The 22,157-nt window shown below is 35.7% G+C and overlaps 1 protein-coding gene across 2 annotated transcripts in view; it reads left to right on the top strand.

Moving 5' to 3' along the window:
- The window catches only part of TEX9 (testis expressed 9), a 234,289-nt gene that overhangs the window by 9,832 nt on the left and 202,300 nt on the right, over positions 1-22,157 (top strand). For both annotated transcript variants that reach the window (XM_030761665.2, XM_089907172.1), the window contains exons 2-3: positions 463-564; positions 5,102-5,135. In XM_030761665.2, coding sequence (XP_030617525.2) covers positions 477-564; positions 5,102-5,135 — 122 coding nt within the window. In that variant the 5' untranslated portion in view covers positions 463-476. The remainder of the gene's footprint in view (positions 1-462; positions 565-5,101; positions 5,136-22,157) is intronic.

The raw sequence follows: 22,157 nt of genomic DNA, 5'->3' as shown, positions 1-22,157 counted from the left end.
CTGAGAATGTACAGAGGCAACCCCTGCAAATAAACCCAACACTGGAAATGGAGAAAGAAGGGAAGGTGTTAATAATCAATTGAGGAATCTCAGAGTATTCATAGGAATTTCACATCCATATGTATCCCTTCTGAGGTCCCAAAAGAAAGCCCAATGAAACCAGCTACTCTTCCCAGGGACTTAAGAGCCCAGATAATGTGTGTGTGTGTGATTGACGGAGGGGGGCGTCAGGGTTTATGTTTTCCAGCAGCTCTGGGTAGAGTTCCCTTAAATCAGGATTAAAAACTGTTAAAAGTTAGCTCATAAACAGGCTAACTGAACAGGCTGCTTGGCAGGCAGGGATTGAGGTATGGCAGGATGGGGGTAGCATTCCAAAACAGGATGAGCTTGTTAGTCAGATTTTTCTGACTGAATATGTCACAGATGTCACTGATTGCTGCCTAATGTGTCATTTGTTATCAGGCAGAAAATGCTAAATGATTACAGCTCTGCAGCAACCGGTTTCTCCCACCCCCATGAAGGAACACTTTTTAATTGAATGGACCACCGAATCTATTTTTAAAGGCAAGTGACTCAAGACTAAGTACCCCTTTTCACTCTAATTGGTGAACATCGTTTTCTCATTTCGAGTCCCCTCAGAGATGCTGTTGGAGTAGGGCTTCAATGTTCTTTCTGTGTCGTAGATGCTCTTTCTGAGTATGTTTTTAAATGTTTTGAAATTTTAAAAATGGTAAGATAATAAGTTACCACCCACAAATAAATTATATTTAATGGTGTTTTGAAAGGGTTAGTTTTAAAATCCTGTGTTTGAAGATTAAATCAAGACGTCAGACTGAAGGAAGCTTACCTCTACCAAATCTTACGAAATGACAGAAAAGGTTGAGAGATGGGGGAAAGGGGAAGGGGGAGAGGAATAATTGGTAACAGGACTGGGGACAAAAAAGTGTCATCAGTGTATTAGAAAATTTGGAAAATTTTCTTGGAAAAACAAATTAGAGCACCTGAACCTCAAATACTCCTAAGCTTAAGACTGCTAAAGGATTAGAAGCAATTTCAGGGCTGCTCCCATCTCAGAAAGAGCAGATTCAGTGCGTAGAGGGTGCTAGCGTAATGACCAGAGCAATGAATGAAGACATAGCAGTTGGAGCAGCTGGACTGCTGATCTCCTTCCCTTTTCCTGCTTAGAATTGTCCCCAGATTAAAGCAGTGAGCCTGTGGGTCCTGGGAGCCAAAGATAGAATAATAGCAATGGACTCCAGGAGGGACAGGGAGACCCCTCACTCTGAAATCACTCTGCCCAGCAGTATGTCCTTCCCTTCTCCTATAATCACTGGAGTCAACTCACATTAAGCAGAAGTAGAGCACTAAAAGGAATTTTCATTTACAAAGTAAAAGATAAATCAACGTAAGAATAACCCAAGTTTGTAGAGGCAACAAACTCAGTAAATACTGAAATATATACCTGTGGAAAGATAAATGAAAAGCAAGTATAAATTTCATCTTATTTTAAGAAAAATATAACTATAAGTAAAATATATACTTGCTACAAATTAACAGTTATCTTCAAAGAGATTAGGACATTATTACATTAGTGGAAAGGAAGCAAACAGTGATCTTAGGGGTTAAAAACATGATTTTCAAAATAAGAAAACTCAGCAGATGTGTATCATCAATAAAAATTCCTTGAAAGGATAACTGACTTTTGGATGAATTTTAATAAAATAAATAATGAATCCAAGAAAGGTGAAGATATTCAAGAAACAGTGGAAAGGAAAGAAACTAGTTAACTTGTCTAATTATGGCCTGTGTTTAAAAATTAGTAACATAAAATTAAAATCTAATTAGATGCTGGCAGACTTTTTCTGTAAAAGACCAGAGAGTAAATATTTTCAGCTTTGTGGTCCATACAGACTCTGTCTTAACTACTCAGCTCTGCTGCTATAGTGTGAAAGAAGCCATAGATAATATGTAATTGAATGGGCCTGTTTGTGTTCCAATAAAACTTTATTTACAAAACAGGCAGCAGGACAGGTTTAGCCTGCCTGCCACCCCTGTTTTGGATGAATGCAGCATAAAGATGGCAGAGACAAGGTGTGATGAAGAGATAAGAGGAAAGTTCTAAAAGGTCAATTAATAATGAACCTTTACAAACCTAACAATATAACATCAAAAGTCATGTTTATAATATAACGTATAAAGTAAAAACTGATAGAAATACAGGTAGTGATGAAAAATACACAGCTATTTTGGAAGACTTCAACTCAGATATTGACAGATAAAGTAGGAAAAAAGGAAGCAAGCGTAGTGAGAATTTGAATAACACAATAAAGAAACTTGACTGAATAGGTGTAAAGGACTGTACACAATAAATGGTGAATGCATAATCTCTTCTAACACACATGCAACATTAACTACTTTCTAAAACAAAGAGAGAAAAGAAAATGTTAATAAATTCCCAGATAAGAAATCATTCAGGTCACATTCTTTGATCACACTGCAATAAAATTTGGAGTTAGTACAAAAGAATACAATTTTTATAACTTGGAAATAAAAAACCCACACCTTTAAATAACTTTAACTTAGAATAACTTTAATGAAAAGAAATGTAAACTGAAGCTATCAATTATTTAAACATAACAATACCAAAAATTTATTAAACATTACTATGCAACCGGCTTTGTGGTAAGTGATCCACCTGGATTGTCTCATTTTATTATCACAATAATCCTGAGACGTTGATTCCATTATCATCTCATTTCACAGGTGAAGAACTGAAACACAAAGCTCTGTTAAATAACCTGCCCAAGGGCACATAGTCCATAGATGACAGAGTTGGGATTTGAACCTAGATAGTATAGTCCAGAGCCAGTATATTTAACTGCTACAACAAGAAGAACAATGAGATCAATACAATTCAAAATCTATACATACTCAGAGAAAACTTATAGCCCTGGATGCATGCATTAGAAAATAGGAAAAGATTGAATGGAAGTAAATCGTGCATACAGTTCAAGAAGCTAAAGGAAGAAAAATAAAAATATATAAGGAAAGCATTACTAAAGAAAAAACCAGAAATGCATGAAATAAGGAGTAGAGTTAATCTGAATAAAATTAAAACTGATCATCTGAAAAGAAGCAAAAATATCAGAAGTCTAGAATGTTTAATCAAGGTTAAAAAAAAAAGAAAGAGAGACAGAATTATCAACCTTTGAAATAAGAAAGGGACATTATAAGTATAGAGTAGATTCTAAAAAATCTGAGATGAATACAAAATTTAAGATAATAAATTAGAAAATTCTAGATTAAAATAATTTCTGGAAAATAGAAATCACCAAAATTGACCCATGAAGAAATAGTCACCTTAAAACAACAACATAAAAACAGTGAGAGCATAGTCAAAGCTCTCTCATAAAAGGTCACCAAACAAAGATGGTTCTATAAGTAAGGAACAAATAATCTCTATGGTATATTAATTAGTTAATCCAAAGCATGGAAAAAATAGAAAGTTTTCTAACCCATTTACATTGGAGCTGACATGGCCTGAATTTTAAAACTGGCAAGAAAAGCGTACACTCACTTATGAACACATATACAGATATCTTAAGTGTTGGTATTAGTAACACTTTACTAATGCCAGAAATGTATTTTTTAAATGTCATAAGTAAGAAGGATTTATCTAAGCTATTTATCTAAGGTATTCAAGGCTGATTCAAAATTCAAAATATATTAATGCAAATCATTACATTCAAAATAAAAAAAAATTAAGAGATACAAATGGCATTTGATACAATTTGACATCTATTTTTGTTAACATCTTTATTGGAGTATAATTGCTTTACAATGTTGTGTTAGTTTCTGCTGTATAACAAAGTGAATCAGCTATATGTATACATGTATCCCCATATCCCCTTCCTCTTGCATCTCTCTCCCACTCTCCCTATCCCACCCCTCTAGGTGGTCACAAAGCACAGAAGCCTGTGCTATGCAGCTACTTCCCACTAGCTATTTTACATTTGGTAGTGTATATATGTCAATGCCACTCTTTCACTTCGTCCCAGCTTACCCTTCACCCACCCTGTGTCCTCAGGTCCATTCTCTACGTCTGTGTGTTTATTCCTGTCCTGCCCCTAGGTTGATTAGAAAGAAAACCACTTTTGCAAACCAGAAATAGAAAGAAACTTCTCTGTTTTAATGAAAGATATCTGCATACACAAGCATCATAGCTAATGAAGTATTAGAAGCTTTCCTATGAAAGTTTTTTCAATATTGCTTTGAGAGTCCTGGCTAATGCTATATGATAAGAAAAAGAAAGTTAAAAGTGGCAAACCAGGAGAAAATATTTTCAAAATATATATTATTACATTTAATAAAGAACACCCCAAAATTGATAATAAAAATATAAACAACCTAATAAAAACATGTGCAAAGGATTTAAATAACCACTTCCATAAGGAGAAATGTAAATAATGAATAAAAAGTAATTTAAAATAACAGTGAATTGCATTTTTTTTTGCCCTTAGAACTGGCAAATTTGTAAGAGATTGATAATATCTAGTGTTTATAAAGATGTTGGGAAACAGGTATTTTCATATACTGTTGGTCAGAATGTAATTTGTAAGATTTTCTTAGAAAGCAATTTAGCAGAATTTACCAAAATTTTTACTCTACAATTTCTTTTACTCAGCAATTTTGTTTCTACTGTTTCAGCCAAAAGAATTGTTCATAGTGCACAAAAAAGAAAATACTTGTTTGTGTGCACCAGGAAATTTTAAGAAAGTTTGTTGCAACATTGTTTCAAGTAGTGAAAAATTAGGAGTAATTTATATATCCGTTAGTAGGGAAATTAATTAATTATGTTACATTGATACAATAGAATACTGTATAGCTGTTAAAATGAGACTGACCTGTATTTGACAGAAAGAGCTGAGAGATGTATTTTTAGGCTAAAAATAAAATTACAGAATTATTGTGAAGTGTGAATGTGAATTTTTTAATGTTACACATACATGTGCATATACATATATATATATGCACATATATATGTGCATGTAAATGTATAAAAAATAATTTGGAAGTAGAATCACCTAATGTTTTTTTTTAGGGAGGACAGCAATAATGAGGGACAGGAAACAGAGGTAAGACTAATGTTTTAGTCTCTATATTTCAGTGTTCTTTGAATCTTTCAGTGAAAATATATCCTGTAAATTTCTATGATTTTTTAAAGTTTTTTTTTTTGAGTTTTAACATACTGAGACTAAAGTGCACAAATTATAAGTGTATAGCCCAATGAATTTTTACACGTGTATTACTCATGTAACCACTACCCAGATCAAGATGTAGAATATTTCTGCTCCCTAGAATGCTCCATTGTGGTCCTCCATTGTACCCACCACCACAGATTATTTTATCTCTCCCTGAAATTCATAGAAATAGAATCATACAGCTTGTTCTAATTTTGTGTCTGGCTCTTTTAGTTTCATATCATGTCTACTATACTAATCCATGTTATCAATTCTTTTCTATTGCGTATAGTATCCCACTGTATGAATACACCACAATTTAGTTATCCATTCCTCTGTTGATAGACATTTGAGTTATTTTCAGTTTGGGGCTATTAGGAAGAAAACTGCTATGACTTGCCTTGTACATGCCTTTTGCGATATTCATGCATTTCTCTTACATACCTAGTACTGGAACTGCTGGGTCGTAGAGGAGGTTTTAGTAGAGTGATTCAAGGTAATTGTAACAATTTACACTTTCATTACTGCATATGGAAGTTCCAGTTCCAGTTGCTCCATATTCTGGTTACCACTGCATATTGTCAATTCTTTTCATTTTAGCCATTCTGATGAGTCCATACTGATATTACATTCTGGTTTTATTTTTATTTGCTTGATAACTAATCATATGGAATATCTTTTCATGTACTTATGTCCATGCTGATATTCTGTTTTCTAAAACTCCCACTCAAGATTTTTCTCATTTTGTTTGAGCTGTTTATCTTCATTGTGTTGTTTATCTTTTTCTTACTGATTTGTTGGCATTCTTTAGATATTGTGGCTATGAGATATTTTTTGGATATATATGCTACATCTATGATATATGTATATAAACATGCATATATATATGTATGCATATATATCACAAATATCTTCTCTTAGTCTATGACTTTCTGGTTCACTCTCTTGATGGTGTACTTCGATAAATAGAATTTCAGAATTTATAAATCTTTTATGGTTCATGGTTTTTTGGGTCTTATTTAAGAAATCGCTGTCTACCCCAAGGGCATGGAATTATTCGTCTATGTTATCTTCTAGAACGTGTCAGCAGACTATGGCCCATGTGGCCTGCCACCTGTTTTTGTAAATAAATTTTTATTGGAACACAGCCATTCCACTTCGTTAGTGTACTGTCTATGGTTGCTTTTGTGCTGTAGCAGCAGAGTTGAGTAGTTGCAACGGAGACCATGTGGACCACAAAATTGAAAATATTGAGTATCTTGTACTTTACAGAAAAAATTTACTAACCCCTGTTCTAGAAAATTATTGATTTCCTTTCATATTAGGCCTATAATCCAATTGGAATTCAGTTTTGTAAATGGTATAAAATAGGGTTAAAGTCTGTTACGTATGAATTATCTAATTGCTCCAGCATCACGTTTTGAAAAAAAATCTCATTACCACAAAATTGCAGTAGCACCTTTGATGTATATCAAGTTACTGTATAGGCATGGGCCTGTTTCTAGACTCTCTCTTCTATTTCACTGTTTGTTTATCTATCACTGCACCAGTACCACACTATCTTAAATATTGTAGGTTTATGCTAAGTCTTGGTATCTGATATTGTAAATCTTCCAACAATTTCTTCCTGATTTTTTGGCTCTTGCATTTCCATATAAAGTTTAGAATTGCCTGATAAATTTCCACAGAAAACCTTGCTGGGAATTTGTGACTGCATTGAGTCAATAAATTGATTTTGGGAGAATTGATGTCTTTATAAAACAGAGTCTTCAAATCCATGAACATGGTATATTTATCTATTTGTTTAAGTGTTCTGTGGTTTTCCCTACAATGTTTTGTATTTTTCAGTTTAGCAATCTTGCATGTCTTGCATCAGATTCATTCCTAGATATTAGACCGTTTCCAAAGCTATTGTTAATAGTGTTGTATCTAAAATTTTATTGACTAATTGTTTTTGCAAGTGTAATATATAGAAATGCAATAGATTTTTATATATTGAGTTTGTATCTAGTGACCTACCTAAATTCATTTATTAATTCTAATAGTGTACATATTTTTTTTAGTTTTTCTATATTGACAACCACATCACCTGGAATTACATTTTTACTTGCTCCTTTCCAATATTTATACCTCATAATTCTTGTTTTGTGCCCTTTTGCACTAATTGGGACCTATGGAACAATAATTAACAGAAATGATGAAAACGAATGTATTTGAATTGTTCCGAGCTCAGGGAGAAAGCACTCAACATTTCACCATTAAATATGTGAGCAATAGACTTTTTATGTATAAACTTAATCATATTAAAGAGGTTCTCTTCTATTCCTAGTTTGTTGAGAGTTTTTATCATGAACTAGTGGTTAATTTAATTGGATGCCTTTTTGTATCTGTTGAGGTAATCATATGGCCTTAATGTTCACTTTCTGTTAAAGAAGTAAATTATATTGATTAATTTTCAAAATTTAAACCATTAAAAAAAATTTTTTTGCCCACACCCCATGGCATGTGGGATCTTAGTTCCCCCGCTAGGGATCAAACCCACGGCCTCCATTGGAAGGCGGAGTCTTAACCACTGGACCACTGGGGAAGTCCCTATACCATTTTTTATTCCTAGAATAAGCGAATTTGGTCATGATGTAGTACATGTATTCTCTGGATCTGATTTTCTAATATTTTATACTAATGTGTGTATCAATTAATAAGAAGTACACTTATGCAGTTTTCTTTTCTTGTAATTTCCTTGTATATTTTTGTATCAGGCTTATGCTGGTCTCATAAAATGAGTTAGGAAGAAGTGCTCTCTCTATATTCCTTAAAAGAGGTTGTACAAGATTGGTATTATTTCTTTCTTTAAATGTTTGGCAGAAATCACCAGTAGTCATCTATACTCGAATTTTCTTTGGGATAGATTTTAGTTACAGATTTAATGTATTTCTTTCTTTTATTATTTATTTTACCTTATCCATTTTTTCCTTTTTATTTTTTTTATTTTTATTTTTTGCGGTACGCGGGCCTCTCACTGTTGTGGCCTCTCCCGCTGCGGAGCGCAGGCTCCGGATGCGCAGGCTCAGCGGCCATGGCTCACGGGCCCAGCCGCTCCGCGGCATGTGGGATCTTCCCGGACCGGGGCATGAACCTGTGTCCCCTGCATCGGCAGGCGGACTCTCAACCACTGCGCCACCAGGGAAGCCCCCTTTTTATTTTTTAATTGAAGTATAGTTGACATACAGTATTATATTAGTTTCAATTGTACAACATACTGATTCAGCATTTATATACATTACAGACTGATCACCACAATAAGTCTAAGTCCATCTGTCACCATACAAAGTTATTACAATAGTATTGACTATATTCCCTATGCTGTACATTACATCCCTATGATTTACTTATTTTATATCTAGGAGTTTGTACCTCTTATTCCCCTTTACTTGTTTTGCTTAACGCCCTACTCCCCTTCCCTCTGATAACCACCAGTTTGTTCTCTGAATCTATGAGTCTGTTTCATTTCATTTTATTTATTCACTTGTTTTGTATTTTTGTATTTTTTGCAATGTTGTCAGTTTTATTTTTGCATAGGAAAAGCATCATAATGACTAATGAGAAGATTAAAATGGTCTCTGTGAATCATCATCTCTTGCCAGTGGTTATTCAGATTCAGAGTGGAGTATGAGATACTCTCTGCTTAATAATTTGTCAAAAGCAGTGGTTCTCAACCAGGGGCAGTTTTGCCCCTGAGGGGTTGTTTTGTATTTTAGATTCCACATGCAAGTGATAACATAGAGTATATATCTATGGCTGAGTAATATTCTCTTATATATATATAATACATATATATATAATATATATGTATCTCACATCTTCTTTATCCCTTTGTCTATAGATGGACATTTAGGTTGCTTCCATATTTCCACGTTGGCTATTGTAAATAATGCTGCAATGAACATAGGGGTACATATATATTTTTGAATTATATTTTCATTTTCTTCAGATAAATACACAGAGGTGAAATTGCTAGATCATATGATAGTTCTATTTTTAGTTTTTTGAGGAACCTCCATACTGTTTTCCATAGTGGCTGCACCAATTTACATTCCTACCAACGGGGCATGAGGGTTGCCTTTTCTCCACATCTTTGCCAACACTCATTATTTGTTGTCTTTTTGATAATAGCCTTTCTGACAGGTGTGAGGTAATATCTCCTTGTGGTTTTGATTTGCTATTCCTTGGTGATTATTGATGTTGAGCATGTTTTCATATGTCTGTTGGCCATCTGCATGTCTTCCCTGGAAAAATGTCTATTCATGTCCTCTGCCCAATTTTTACTTGTTTTTGTTTGATGTTGAGTTGTGTGAGTTCTTTATACATTTTGGATATTAACCCCTTTTGCAACTATCATCTCCCATTTAGTAGGTTGCCTTCTCATTTTGTTGATGGTTTCCATTTCTGTGCAAAACCTTTTTAGTTTGTTGTAGTTCCATTTGATTATTTTTGCTTTTGTAGCCCTTACCTGAGAAGACAGATCCAAAAAAAAATATTCCTAAGACCAATATCAAGGAGCCTACTGCCTATATTTTCTTATAAGAATTTTATGGTTTCAGAACGAACATTTAGGTCTTTAATCCATTTTAAATTTATTTTTGTAAATGGTGTAAGAACGTGGTCCAGTGTCCTTCTTTCCCATGTAGCCGACCAGTTTTCCCAACATCATTTATTAAAAACAGTCTTTCCCCACTCTATGTTCTTGGCTCCTTTGTTGTAAATTAATTTGCCATGTAAATGTGGGTTTATTTCTGGGCTCTCTATTCTGTTCCATTCATCTATGTCTGTTTTTGTGCTAGTACCATACTGTTTTGATTACAGTTGTTTTGCAGTATAGCTTGAAATCAGGGAGCATGATACCTCCAGCTTTGTTCTTCTTTCTTAAAATTGGTTTTGCAATTCAAAGTCTTTTGTGGTTTTATACAAATTTTTGAATTATTTGTTCCAGTTCTATGAAAAATGCCATTGGTATTCTGGGATTGCATTAAATCTGTAGGTTGCTTTAGATAGTATGGTCATTTTAATAATATTAATTCTTCCAATCCATGAGGACAGTATATCTTTCCATTTATTTGTATTGTCTTCAATTTCTTTCATCCACAGTCTTATTGTTTTCAGAGTACAGGTCTTTCCTCCTTGGTTAAATGTATTCCTAGGTATTTTATTCTTTTTTGATGCAATTGCAGTTGTAGATGGGATTGTTTTCTTAATTTCTGTTTCTGGTAGTTTATTATTAGTGTATAGCAGTGCAACAGATTTCTATATATTAAAATCTTGCATCCTGCAATCTTACTGAATTCATTCATTAGTTCTAATAGTTTTTGGTAGTTTTAGGGTTTTTTTATGTATAGTATCATGTCATCTACAAATAGTGACAGTTTTATTTCTTGCTTTCCAATTTGGACGCCTTTTATTTCTTTTTCTTATCAGATTGCTGTGGCTAGGACTTCCAATACTATGTTGAATAAAAGTGATGATATGAGCACCCTTATCTTGTTCCTGATCTTAGAGAAAGAGCTTTCAGCTTTTCACCCTTGAATATTATGTTAGCTGTGGGTTTTTCATATATGGCCTTTATTATGTTGTGGTAAGTTCCCTCTGTACCCACTTTCTGGAGAGTTTTTATCATAAATAAATGTTGAATTTTGTCAAATGTTTTTTATGCATCTATTCAGATGATCATATTATTTTTATCCTTTGTTTTCTTAATGTGATGTATCATGTTGATTGATTTGCAAATAATGAATCAACCTTGCATCTCTGGAATAAATATCATTTGATCATGGTGTATGATCCTTTTAGTGTATTGTTGAATTTCGTTAATATTTTGTTGAGGATTTTTGCATCTGTGTCCATCAGGGATATTGGTCTGTAATTTTTTTGTAGTATCTTTATCTGGTTTGGGTATCAAGGTAATGCTAGCCTTGTAGAATGAATTTGGAAGCATTCATTTCTCTTCAATTTTTTTAGTAGTTTGAGAAGGATGGGTATTTACTCTTCTTTAAATCTTTGGTGGAATTCACCTGTGAAGTTGTCTGGTCCTGGACTTTTTTTTTGTTGGGAGTTGTTTGATTACTGATTCATTACTAGTGAACAGTCTACTCAAATTTTGTATTTTTTCCTGACTCATTCTTAGAAGAGTGTATGCTTCTAGGCATTTATCCGTTTCTCCTATGTTGTCCAATTTGTTGGTGTATAATTGTTCATAGTAATGTCTTATAATCTTTTTTATTTCTGAGGTCTAAATTGTACTTCTTTCTTCTTTCTGATTTTATTTATTTGAATTCTGTCTCTGTCTCTCTCTCTCTCCTTGAATGAGTCTGGCTAAAGGTTTATCACTTTTGTTTATATTTTCAAAGAATCGGCCCTTAGTTTCATTGATTGTTTCTATTGTATTCAATCTCTAATTTATTTATTTCAATTCTGATCTTTATTATTGTCTTCCTTCTACAATACTAACTTGGGGTTTGTTTATTCTTCTTTGCTAGTTCCTTTGGGTGTAAATTTAGTTTGTTTATTTGAGATTTTTCTTGTTTCCTGAGGTAGGCCTGTATTGCTATAAATTTCCCTCTTAAAACTGCTTTTGCTGTGTCCCATTGATTTTGGAACACTGTGTTTCCATTTTCATTTGTCTTAAGGAATTTTTTGATTTCCTCTTTGATTTCTTCATTGACTCATTGGTTGCTTAGAAGCATGTTGGTTAGCATCCAAGTATTTGTGTTTTTTTCTTAGTTTTCTTCTTGTAATTGATTTCTAGTCTCATAGTGTTATGGTCAGAAAAGATGCTTGATATAATTTCAGTCATCCTAAATTTACTGAGACTTGTTTTGTGGTCTAACATGTGATCTATCCTGGAGAATGTTCAAGGTGCTCTTGAGAAGAATGTGTAGTCTGCTGTTTGGGGGCGGAAAGTTCTACATATATCTGTTAAGTACATCTGGTCTAATATGTCATTTAAGGTCAATGTTTCCTTATTGATTTTCTGTCTGGATGATCTGTCCACTGATGTAAGTGTGGTGTTTAGGTCCCCTACTATTACTGCATTACAGTCAACTTTTCCTTTTATGTCTGTTAATATTTGCTTTATGTGTTTAGGGGCTCCTATGTTGGGTGCATAGGCAGTTACAAGTGTTATGTCACCTTGTTGGATTGATCCCTTTGTCATTATGTAATACCCTTCTTTGTCTCTTGTTACCGTCTGGGTTTCAAAGTTTATTTTGTCTGATATAAGTATTGCTACCCCAACTTTCTTCTCATTTCCATTTGCATGGAATATCTTTTTTCATCCCTTCACTTTCAGTCTGCCTCTTTACATCTAAAGTAAGTCTCTTGTAGGCAGCATATATATGGGTCTTCTTTTTTTTCTTTAATCCAGTCACCCATGTCTTTTTTTTTTTTTTTTTTTATGGTATGTGGGCCTCTCACTGTTGTAGCCTCTCCCATTGTAGAGCACAGGCTCTGGACATGCAGGCTCAGCGGCCATGGCTCACGGGCCTAGCCACTCCACAGCATGTGGGATCCTCCCAGACCGGGGCACAAACCCGTGTCCCCTGCATCGACAGGCAGACTCTCAACCACTGCTCCACCAGGGAAGCCCCACCCATGTCTTTTTATTGGAGAATTTATTTACATTTTAAGTAAATATTGTTAGATATGTACTTATTACCATTTTGTTACTTGTATTCTGGTCGTTTATGTAGTTTTTCTCTGTTCCTTCCTTCTTTTTTTGCTCTCTTCCCTCATGGTTTGATGACTGTCTGTAGTGTTATGTCTGGATTCCTTTCTTTATTTTTTGTGTAACTGTTATAGGTTTTTGGTTTGTGGTTACCATGAGGTTCATATATAAAAACCAATGTATATTTCAGTCTGTTTTAATTTGATGGTCACTTAAGTTTGAATGCTTCTAAAAATGCTACATTTTTTACTCCCTGCTTCCAATGTTTTATGTTTTGGATGTCATATTTTACACCTTTTTATTTTTTGTATTGCTTAACTAATTATTTTATTTTTTAATTTATTTGTTTTACTTTATTTCTTTGGCTGCCTTGATCTCAGTTGCGGCACGTGGGATCGTCGTAGTGGCATGTGGAATCTTCCACCACAGCACTCAGGCTCTTTGTTGCAGTGCGCAGGCTTCTCTCTAGTTGTGGTGCATGGGCTTCTCTCTAGTTGTGGCATGTGGGTTTTCTCTCTCTCTCTCTGGACTCTGTAGTTTGCGGCACATGGGCTCCCTTGTTGAGGCGCACGAGCTCAGTAGCTGCTGCGCATGGGCTTAGTTGCCCCGTGGCATCTTAGTTCCCCGACCAGGGATGGAACTTGCCTTGGAAGGCAGATTCCTTACCACTGGACCACCAGGGAAGTCCCTAATTATTTTAGATAGATGATTTTACTACTTTTGTCTTTTAACCTTCATACTAGCTTTATCAGTGGTCGATCCGCTATCGTTACTATGTGTTTGCTTTTACTAATAATACTTTTCTTTCATAATTTTCTTGTTTCTAGTTTTGGCCTTTTCTTTTCTATTTGAAGAAGTCCCTTTAACATTTCTTGTAAGGCTGGTTTAATGGCGATGAACTCCTTCAGCTTTTACTTGTATGGAAAACTCTTTATCTCTCCTTTTATGCTGAATAATAACCTTGCTGGGTATGGTAGTCTTGTTTGTACATTTTTACACCTAATGTTGTCTCAGAGGTCTCTTAAACTATCTTATTTTTGTTTGCTTGTTTTAGTGCTTTTTTCTTTTTGCTGGTCTAATTGGGTGATTTCCACTACCTTGTCTTCCAGATTGCTGATCTGTTCATCTGTATCCTCTAATATGCTATTAATTCCCTTTAGTGTATTTTTCATTTACATTTTTGTATTATTCAGTTCTGCTGGTTCTTTTTTATATTTTCTATCTTTGTTGAAGGTCTCATTGATTTCATCCGTTCTTCTCTCAAGTTTGGTGAACATTTTTATGACTATTACTTTATAGTCTCTGGTAAATTCCTTATCTCCATTTTGTTTAGTTCTATTTCTGAGGTTTTGTCTTATTCTTTCATTTGGAGGTATTACTTTGTCTCCTATTTTGCCTATCTTTCTGTGTGTGTTTCTTTATTAGGTATATCAGTTACATCTCCCAGTCTTGAAAGAGCAGCCTATGTAGAAAGTGTTTTGTGGAGCCCAATAGTGCAATCCCCCTGGTCACCAGCGCCTCCAGGAGTATTCCCTCTGTGGGCTGTGTGCACTCTCCTGTTGTGGTTGGGCCCTGATTGTTGCAGACACACTGGTGAGTGGGGCTGTCCCCTGGTATACTGGCTGTGTGGCCTGGCTGTGACTTCTGTAGTCATGCTGGTGTGCAGGGCTGCCCCCCAGAGTGGGAGGTGCTTTGGAGGGGTGCCAGTGCCAGCCAGGGTACCCACTAAGTGGGGCGAGGGGGGAGCCACTTTGGAGGGGTTGGCCAGTGGCTGGCAGGCTTGGTAGATGGGTCCTCAGGGGAATGCCAGGGCAGGACATATGGCATTAGCTAGGTTGATGGAGAGTGACAGAAATGGTGCCTGCCAGCCCTGGGCCAGCTAGGTAGAAAGAGAGCTAAAAAAAAAAGATGGTGCCCATCAGCACTTCCATCCCCAGAAAAAGTTCCACCAGATACCTGCCTCTCCAGCATATGCCCTAAAATTAGCCAGTGAATATCCTTGTGTGACCCAGGTACTTTCCAAGCTGCTGCCTCTGTGCTGGGTATCAGAGTGAGTGAGTCTGTGCATGAGCTCTTCAGGAGCAGAGTCTTGGTTTCCCAAAGGCCGCCAACTCTCCTGGTGAGCCTTGCTGGTTTTCAAAGCTGGATGTTATGGGGGCTTATCTTCCTGGTGCAGATTTTCTGGGTCGTGGCGACCCACATGGTGCTCAGACCCCATACTCCTCCGGGGGAACCCCTGTGGTTGTAATATTTTTCCCACGTGTGGGTCACAGCACTTGGGGTGTAGGTTCTGACTAGACCATGTCTCTGCCCCTTCTACCTGTCTTGATGTGGCCTTTTCTTTCTATCCTTAGTTGTAGAAAATCCATTCTGCAGGTCATCAGGTTATTCTCAGAGATAGTTGTTCTATATGTAGTTGTTGTTTTGTTGTGTCCATGGGAGGAGGTGAGCTCAGAATCTTCCTACTCTGCCATCTTGATCTGGACCCCTCTGGATTTAATATATTTAACAACTATTCAGATTAAAAAATTTTTTTCTTGTGTCAATTTAGATAACTTGTGATCTTAAAGAAAATCATCTGTTTCATTTAGTTTTTTAAATTTATTTATATAAAACTATGTATCATAACCCTGTATTATCTTTTTATGTCTGTAGGATCTGCAGTGATATCTCCCTTTCATTTTGATATTAGTAGTGTATACTTTCTTTTTCTTGATTGGTCTTTCTAAGAGTTTATCAAGTTTATAGATATTATGACAGAAAAAATTTTTGATTCTGTTGATTTTTGTCTATGTATGTGAGCTTACTGTTTTTTCAATTTATGTTTTCACTTCTATTAATTTCCTTCTATTTTTTATTCTTTTTCTAACTTCTTGAGATGGTAACTTAGAAGTTGATTTTTAATTTTTTTCCAATATATGCATTGAAAGTCATTTTTCTCCTAAGCACTGTGAATCAACAGGTCCAATCAGGAGAGAGAAATCACACAGTAATTTCAACAGAAAGATTTTAATATAAGGAATTATTAACAATACCAGGGGATGGCAGTAATGAGGGATTGGTTAGCAAGAATTAAAGAGGATTCAAAAGAATATAGGAATAGTAGATATAAGGAAAAGCTAGTACACCCCAGAGCTGAGATAGCACACCAAGGAAGAGGCCCACTGAGGCCTGAGATCCAGACCTTTCTTTAGAAGGCACAGTGTGGCTCACTAGATGGCAGAAAGGTTACTGTGGTGCCATCCTGCTTCAATATGCTGGAAATCCACCCTCTGAAACTTGCTGGAAATCCACCCTGTGGGGTGCCAGGGAAGACTCTTCACAGGGAGATATCTCACTGGAGGCCCTTTGCTACAAAACTGCCTGAGGGATATGCCAGGGGAAGCCGCTGGCTGCTAGGTGCTGCTGGCCACTGTGCACTGCAGAAGTCTAGTGTAGGGGAAAATAATGCATCCTGGAGAAGCTTGCACAGCAGGCACCCCAGAACCAGGAAGCAAAAACTTTTCCCTCCTGCAATGTATTTACAGTGCCCTCTAATGGCAAAGTACCAGTTGGCAAGGGGAAATATTTAAAGGACCCAAACCCATTTTCACAAAGCAGCCTAATAGGTGGAACTTAGAACTGAAAGGCAGTAAGTAATAACCAGCACACACCATTTTAGCCATATCCCATAAAGTTTAGTGTGTTTTATTTTCAATATCTAATTTTCATTGTGCTTTCCTGACTGCTGGGTTATTTAGAAGAATGTTGGTTAACTTCTAAACGTTATCAAATTTTCTAGTTATCTATTAATTGATTTCTAGTTCTATTCCACCATAGCCTGAGAACATACCCTATGTGATTTTAATTTTTGAAGTTTTTTCAGACTTGTTTTATGTATACCATATAGTGCATTTTGGTAAATACTTTGTGAGCACGTGAAAAGAATGTGTATTCTCCAGTTGCTTAGTGTAGTGTCCTACATATATATATAGTGTCCTACATGTATAGTGTCCTACATATATATATATATATATAGTGTCCTACATGTATAGTGTCCTACATATATATATATATATATATATAGTGTCCTACATGTACAGTGTCCTACATATATATATATATATAGTGTCCTACATGTATAGTGTCCTACATATATATATATATATATAGTGTCCTACATGTACAGTGTCCTACATATATATATATATATATATAGTGTCCTACATGTATAGTGTCCTACATCTACATATATATATATATATATATATAGTGTCCTACATGTATAGTGTCCTACATATATATATATATATATATATATATAGTGTCCTACATGTATAGTGTCCTACATATATATATATATCAGGTAGGTTAAATTTTTTAATAATTTTGTTCAAAGAGTCTATATAACTTAGTTTTCTTTTTTTAGTCTAACACACCAGAAATAGGTGTATTAAACTAAGATTGGGGTTATGTCTATTTCTCCTTTTTTGTTTTATTACCTTGTTTGAAACTATGTTATTTTGGATGTAAAAACTCAGGATTGCTGTGTATTCATGTTGAATTGACCCTTTTATCTTAGGAAATGCCACCCTTTATCTCTAGTACACTTCTTGCCTTAAAGTTTACCTTATCTGTTACTAATATTTCCACACAAGCTTCCTTTACTTTATAGTTTGTATGATATTTATTTCCATTATTTTGGTTTCAATCTGTGTACTTATATTTAAAGTGTAACAGCACACACTTGAGTTGTTTTTTTAAATCCAGTCTGGAAATCTTTGCCTTTTAATTGAAGGGTTTAGTCCATTTGTACTTCATATAATTAGTCATATAACTGACTTGCTTATGTTTTTAATTTCTCTCATCTGTTCTTTCTTTTTTCCTTCTTTCCTATTTTTTAGGATTAATTATTTTATTATTCTGTATTACTTCTTTACTAGTTTTTCTTAAATACCATCACGGTCAAGATAAAGGCATAGCTTAGAGATTTGCTTTCTCAGTGCATATAAAAGTTGTTTATACTATACTGTAGTCCATTAAATGTGAAATAGCATTGTCTTTTTAAAAAAATGTACATACTTTAATTAAATAATACTTTACTGCTAAAAAATATTAACCATCACCTGAGCTTTCAGAAAGTCATAATCTTTTTGCTGGTGGAGGGTCTTGCCTCAGTGTTGATGCTGCTGACTGATCAGGGTGGTGGTTGCTGAAGGTTGGGGTGGCTATGGCAATTTCTTAAACCAAGACAGAAACAAAGTCTGCTGCATCAGTAAGCTCTTGCTTTCACAAACATTTCTCTGTAGCATGCAATGCTGTTCGATAGCATTTTACCCCCAGTAGGACTTCTTTCAAAATTAGAGTCAGTCCTCTCAAACTCTGCCACTGCATCTTCATAGCATCTTCACCAGGAGTAGATTCCATCTCAAGAAACCACTTTGCTCATCCATAAGAAGCCACTCCTCATCTGTTAAAGTTTTATCATGAGATTGCATCATTTCACTCACATCTTCAGGCTCCATGTCTAATGCTAGTTCTCTTGCTATTTCCACCACATTTGCAGTTACTTCCTCTATTGAAGTCTTGAACCCTCCAAGTCATCCATGAGGATTGGAATCAACTTCTTTCAACTCCTGTTAATGTTGATATTTTGACCTCTTACCATGAACCCTTAATGTTCTTAATGGCATCTAGAATGGTGAATCCTTTCCAGAAGGTTTTCAATTTACTTTGTCCAGATCCGTCCTAGGAATCACTATCTATGGCATCTATAGCCTTACAAAATGTATTTCTTTAAGAATAAGACTTGAAAGTTGAAATGACACCTTGATCAATGGGCTGAAGTATGGATGTTGCATTAGCAGACATGAAAACAATAAGCAGTAATATTTTGAAAGGAACCTTTTTTTCTGAGCAGTAGGTCTTAACAGTGGGCTTAAAATATTCAGTAAACCATGTTGTCAGCAGATGTACTGCTGTCCAGGCTTTCTTGTTCCATTTATAGAGCACAGGCAGAGAAGATTTAGCATAATTTTAAGGACCCTAGGATTTTCAGAATGATAAATGAGCATTGGCTTCAGCTTAAAGTCACCAGCTGCGTTAGCATGTAATGAGGGAGTCAGCCTGTCCTTTGAAGCTTTGAAGCCAGGCATTGACTTTTCCTCTCTAGCTACGAAGGTCCTAGATGGCATCTTCTTCCAATATAAGGCTACTTTGTCTACATTGAAAATCTGTTATTTAGTGTAGCCATGTTCAGTATTGATCTTAGCTAGATCTTCTGGATAACTTACTGCAGTTTCTACATCAGCACTTGCTGCTTCACCTTGCACCGATATGTTATGGAGATGGCTTCTTTCTTGAAACCTCATGAACCAACCTCTGCTACCTTCAAACTCTTCTTCTGCAGCTTCCTCATCTCTCCCAGCCTACATAGAATTGAAGGGAGTTGGGTTCTTGCTCTGGATTAGGCTTCAACTGAAGAGAATGTTGTAGCTGGTTTAATCTTCTATGCAGACCACTCAAGCTTTTGCCATATCAGCAATAAGGCTGTTTTGCTGTCCTATCATTCATGTGTTCACTGGAGTAGCACTCTGAATTTCCTTCCAGAACTTCCCTTTGCATTTGCAACTTGGTTAACTGTTTGATATAAGAGGCCTAGCTTTGGGCCTATCTCAGCTCTCTATGTGCCTTCCTCACTTAGCTTAATAATTTCCAGCTTTTGATTTTAAGTGAGAGACGTATGACTCTTCCTTTAACTTGAACACTTGTAGGACATTGTAGGGTTATTAATTGGCCTAAGTTTAATATTGTTGTGTCTTTGGGAACAGGGAGGCCGGAGGAGAGGGAGAAAGATGGGGGAAACACAGGTCAGTGGAGCAGGCAGAACATACACATTTATTGATTAATTTTGCTCTCTTACATGGATGAAGTTCAAGGTGCCCCCAAAAATTACAATAGTAAATAAAAGATCACTGATTACAGATCACTGATTATAAAACACCATGACAGATATACAAATAATGGAAAAGTTTGAAATATTTGAAGAATTTCCAAAGTGTGACAGAGAGAAATGAAGTGAGCAAATGCTATTGGAGAAACAACACTAAGAGACTTGCTCAGTGCAGGGTTGCCACAACCAGCAATTTGTAAAAAAAAATGCAGTATCTATAAAGTAAAATAAAGTGAAGCACAGTAAAATGAGGTATGCCTGTATATTGCACTTCCATGATTCCCAAAATTGTGCCTGTGTCCCTTTTCAGCCAGTCTTTCCCCATTCACCAATTGAAAAACATTTGAGTTATTCCCACTTTTTTTTTTTACATCTTTATTGGAGTATAATTGCTTTACAATGGTGTGTTAGTTTCTGCTTTATAACAAAGTGAATCAGTTATACATATACATATGTTCCCACATCTCTTCCCTCTTGCGTCTCCCTCCCTCCCACCCTCCCTATCCCACCCCTCCAGGCGGACACAAAGCACGGAGCTGATCTCCCTGTGCTATGTGGCTGCTTCCCACTAGCTATCTACCTTAACGTTTGGTAGTGTATATATGTCCATGCCTCTGTCTCGCTTTCTCACAGCTTACCCTTCCCCCTCCCCATATCCTCAAGTCCATTCTCTAGCAGGTCTGTGTCTTTATTCCTGTCTTACCCCTAGGTTCTTCATGACATTTTTTCCCTTAAATTCCATATATATGTGTTAGCATACAGTATTTGTCTTTCTCTTTCTGACTTACTTCACTCTGTATGACAGACACTAGGTCTATCCACCTCATTACAAATACCTCAATTTCGTTTCTTTTTATGGCTGAGTAATATTCCATTGTATATATGTACCACATCTTCTTTATCCATTCATCTGATGATAGACACTTAGGTTGTTTCCATCTCCAGGCTCTTGGAAATAGAGCTGCAATGAACATTTTGGTACATGACTCTTTTTGAATTATGGTTTTCTCAGGGTATATGCCCAGTAGTGGGATTGCTGGGTCATAAGGTAGTTCTATTTGTAGTTTTTTAAGGAACCTCCATACTGTTCTCAATAGTGGCTGTACCAATTCACATTCCCACCAGCAGTGCAAGAGTGTTCCCTTTTCTCCACACCCTCTCCAGCATTTATTGTTTCTAGATTTTTTGATGATGGCCATTGTGACTGGTGTGAGATGATATCTCATTGTAGTTTTGATTTGCATTTCTCTAATGATTAATGATGTTGAACATTCTTTCATGTGTTTGTTGGCAGTCTGTATATCTTCTTTTGAGAAGTGTCTATTTAGGTCTTCTGCCCATTTTTGGATTCGGTTGTTTGTTTTTTTGTTATTGAGCTGCTTATAAATTTTGGAGATTAATCCTTTGTCAGTTGCTTCATTTGCAAATATTTTCTCCCATTCTGAGGGTTGTCTTTTGGTCTTGTTTATGGTTTCCTTTGCTGTGCAAAAGCTTTTAAGTTTCATTAGGTCCCATTTGTTTATTTTTCTTTTATTTCCATTTCTCTAGGAGGTGGGTCAAAAAGGATCTTGCTGTGATTTATGTCATAGAGTGTTCTGCCTATGTTTTCCTCTAAGAGTTTGATAGTTTCTGGCCTTACATTTAGGTCTTTAATCCATTTTGAGCTTATTTTTGTGTATGGTCTTAGGGAGTGATCTAATCTCATACTTTTACATGTACCTGTCCAGTTTTCCCAGCACCACTTATTGAAGAGGCTGTCCATTCTCCACTGTACATTCCTGCCTCCTTTATCAAAGATAAGTTGACCATATGTGTGTGGGTTTATCTCTGGGCTTTCTATCCTGTTCTATTGATCTATATTTCTGGTTTTGTGCCTGTACTATACTGTGTTGATTACTGTAGATTTGTAGTATAGTCTGAAGTCAGGGAGCCTGATTCCTCCAGCTCCGTATTTCGTTCTCAAGATTGCTTTGGCTATTCTGGGTCTTTTGTGTTTCCATACAAATTGTGAAATTTTTTGTTCTAGTTCTGTGAAAAATGCCAGTGGTAGTTTGATAGGGATTGCATTGAATCTGTAGATTGCTTTGGGTAGTAGAGTCATTTTCACAATGTTGATTCTTCCAATCCAAGAACATGGTATATCTCTCCGTCTCTTTGTATCATCTTTAATTTCTTTCATCAGTGTCTTATAATTTTCTGCATACAGGTCTTTTGTCTCCTTAGGTAGGTTTATTCCTAGATATTTTATTCTTTTCATTGCAATGGTAAA

Source organism: Delphinapterus leucas, chromosome 2, assembly GCF_059928025.1.
Source record: "Delphinapterus leucas isolate spDelLeu-1000000601 "Yukka" chromosome 2, BTC_Dleu_Yukka2, whole genome shotgun sequence".
NCBI classification, from domain to species: Eukaryota; Metazoa; Chordata; class Mammalia; order Artiodactyla; family Monodontidae; genus Delphinapterus; species Delphinapterus leucas.
This window is presented reverse-complemented; position numbering and strand designations above follow the sequence as displayed.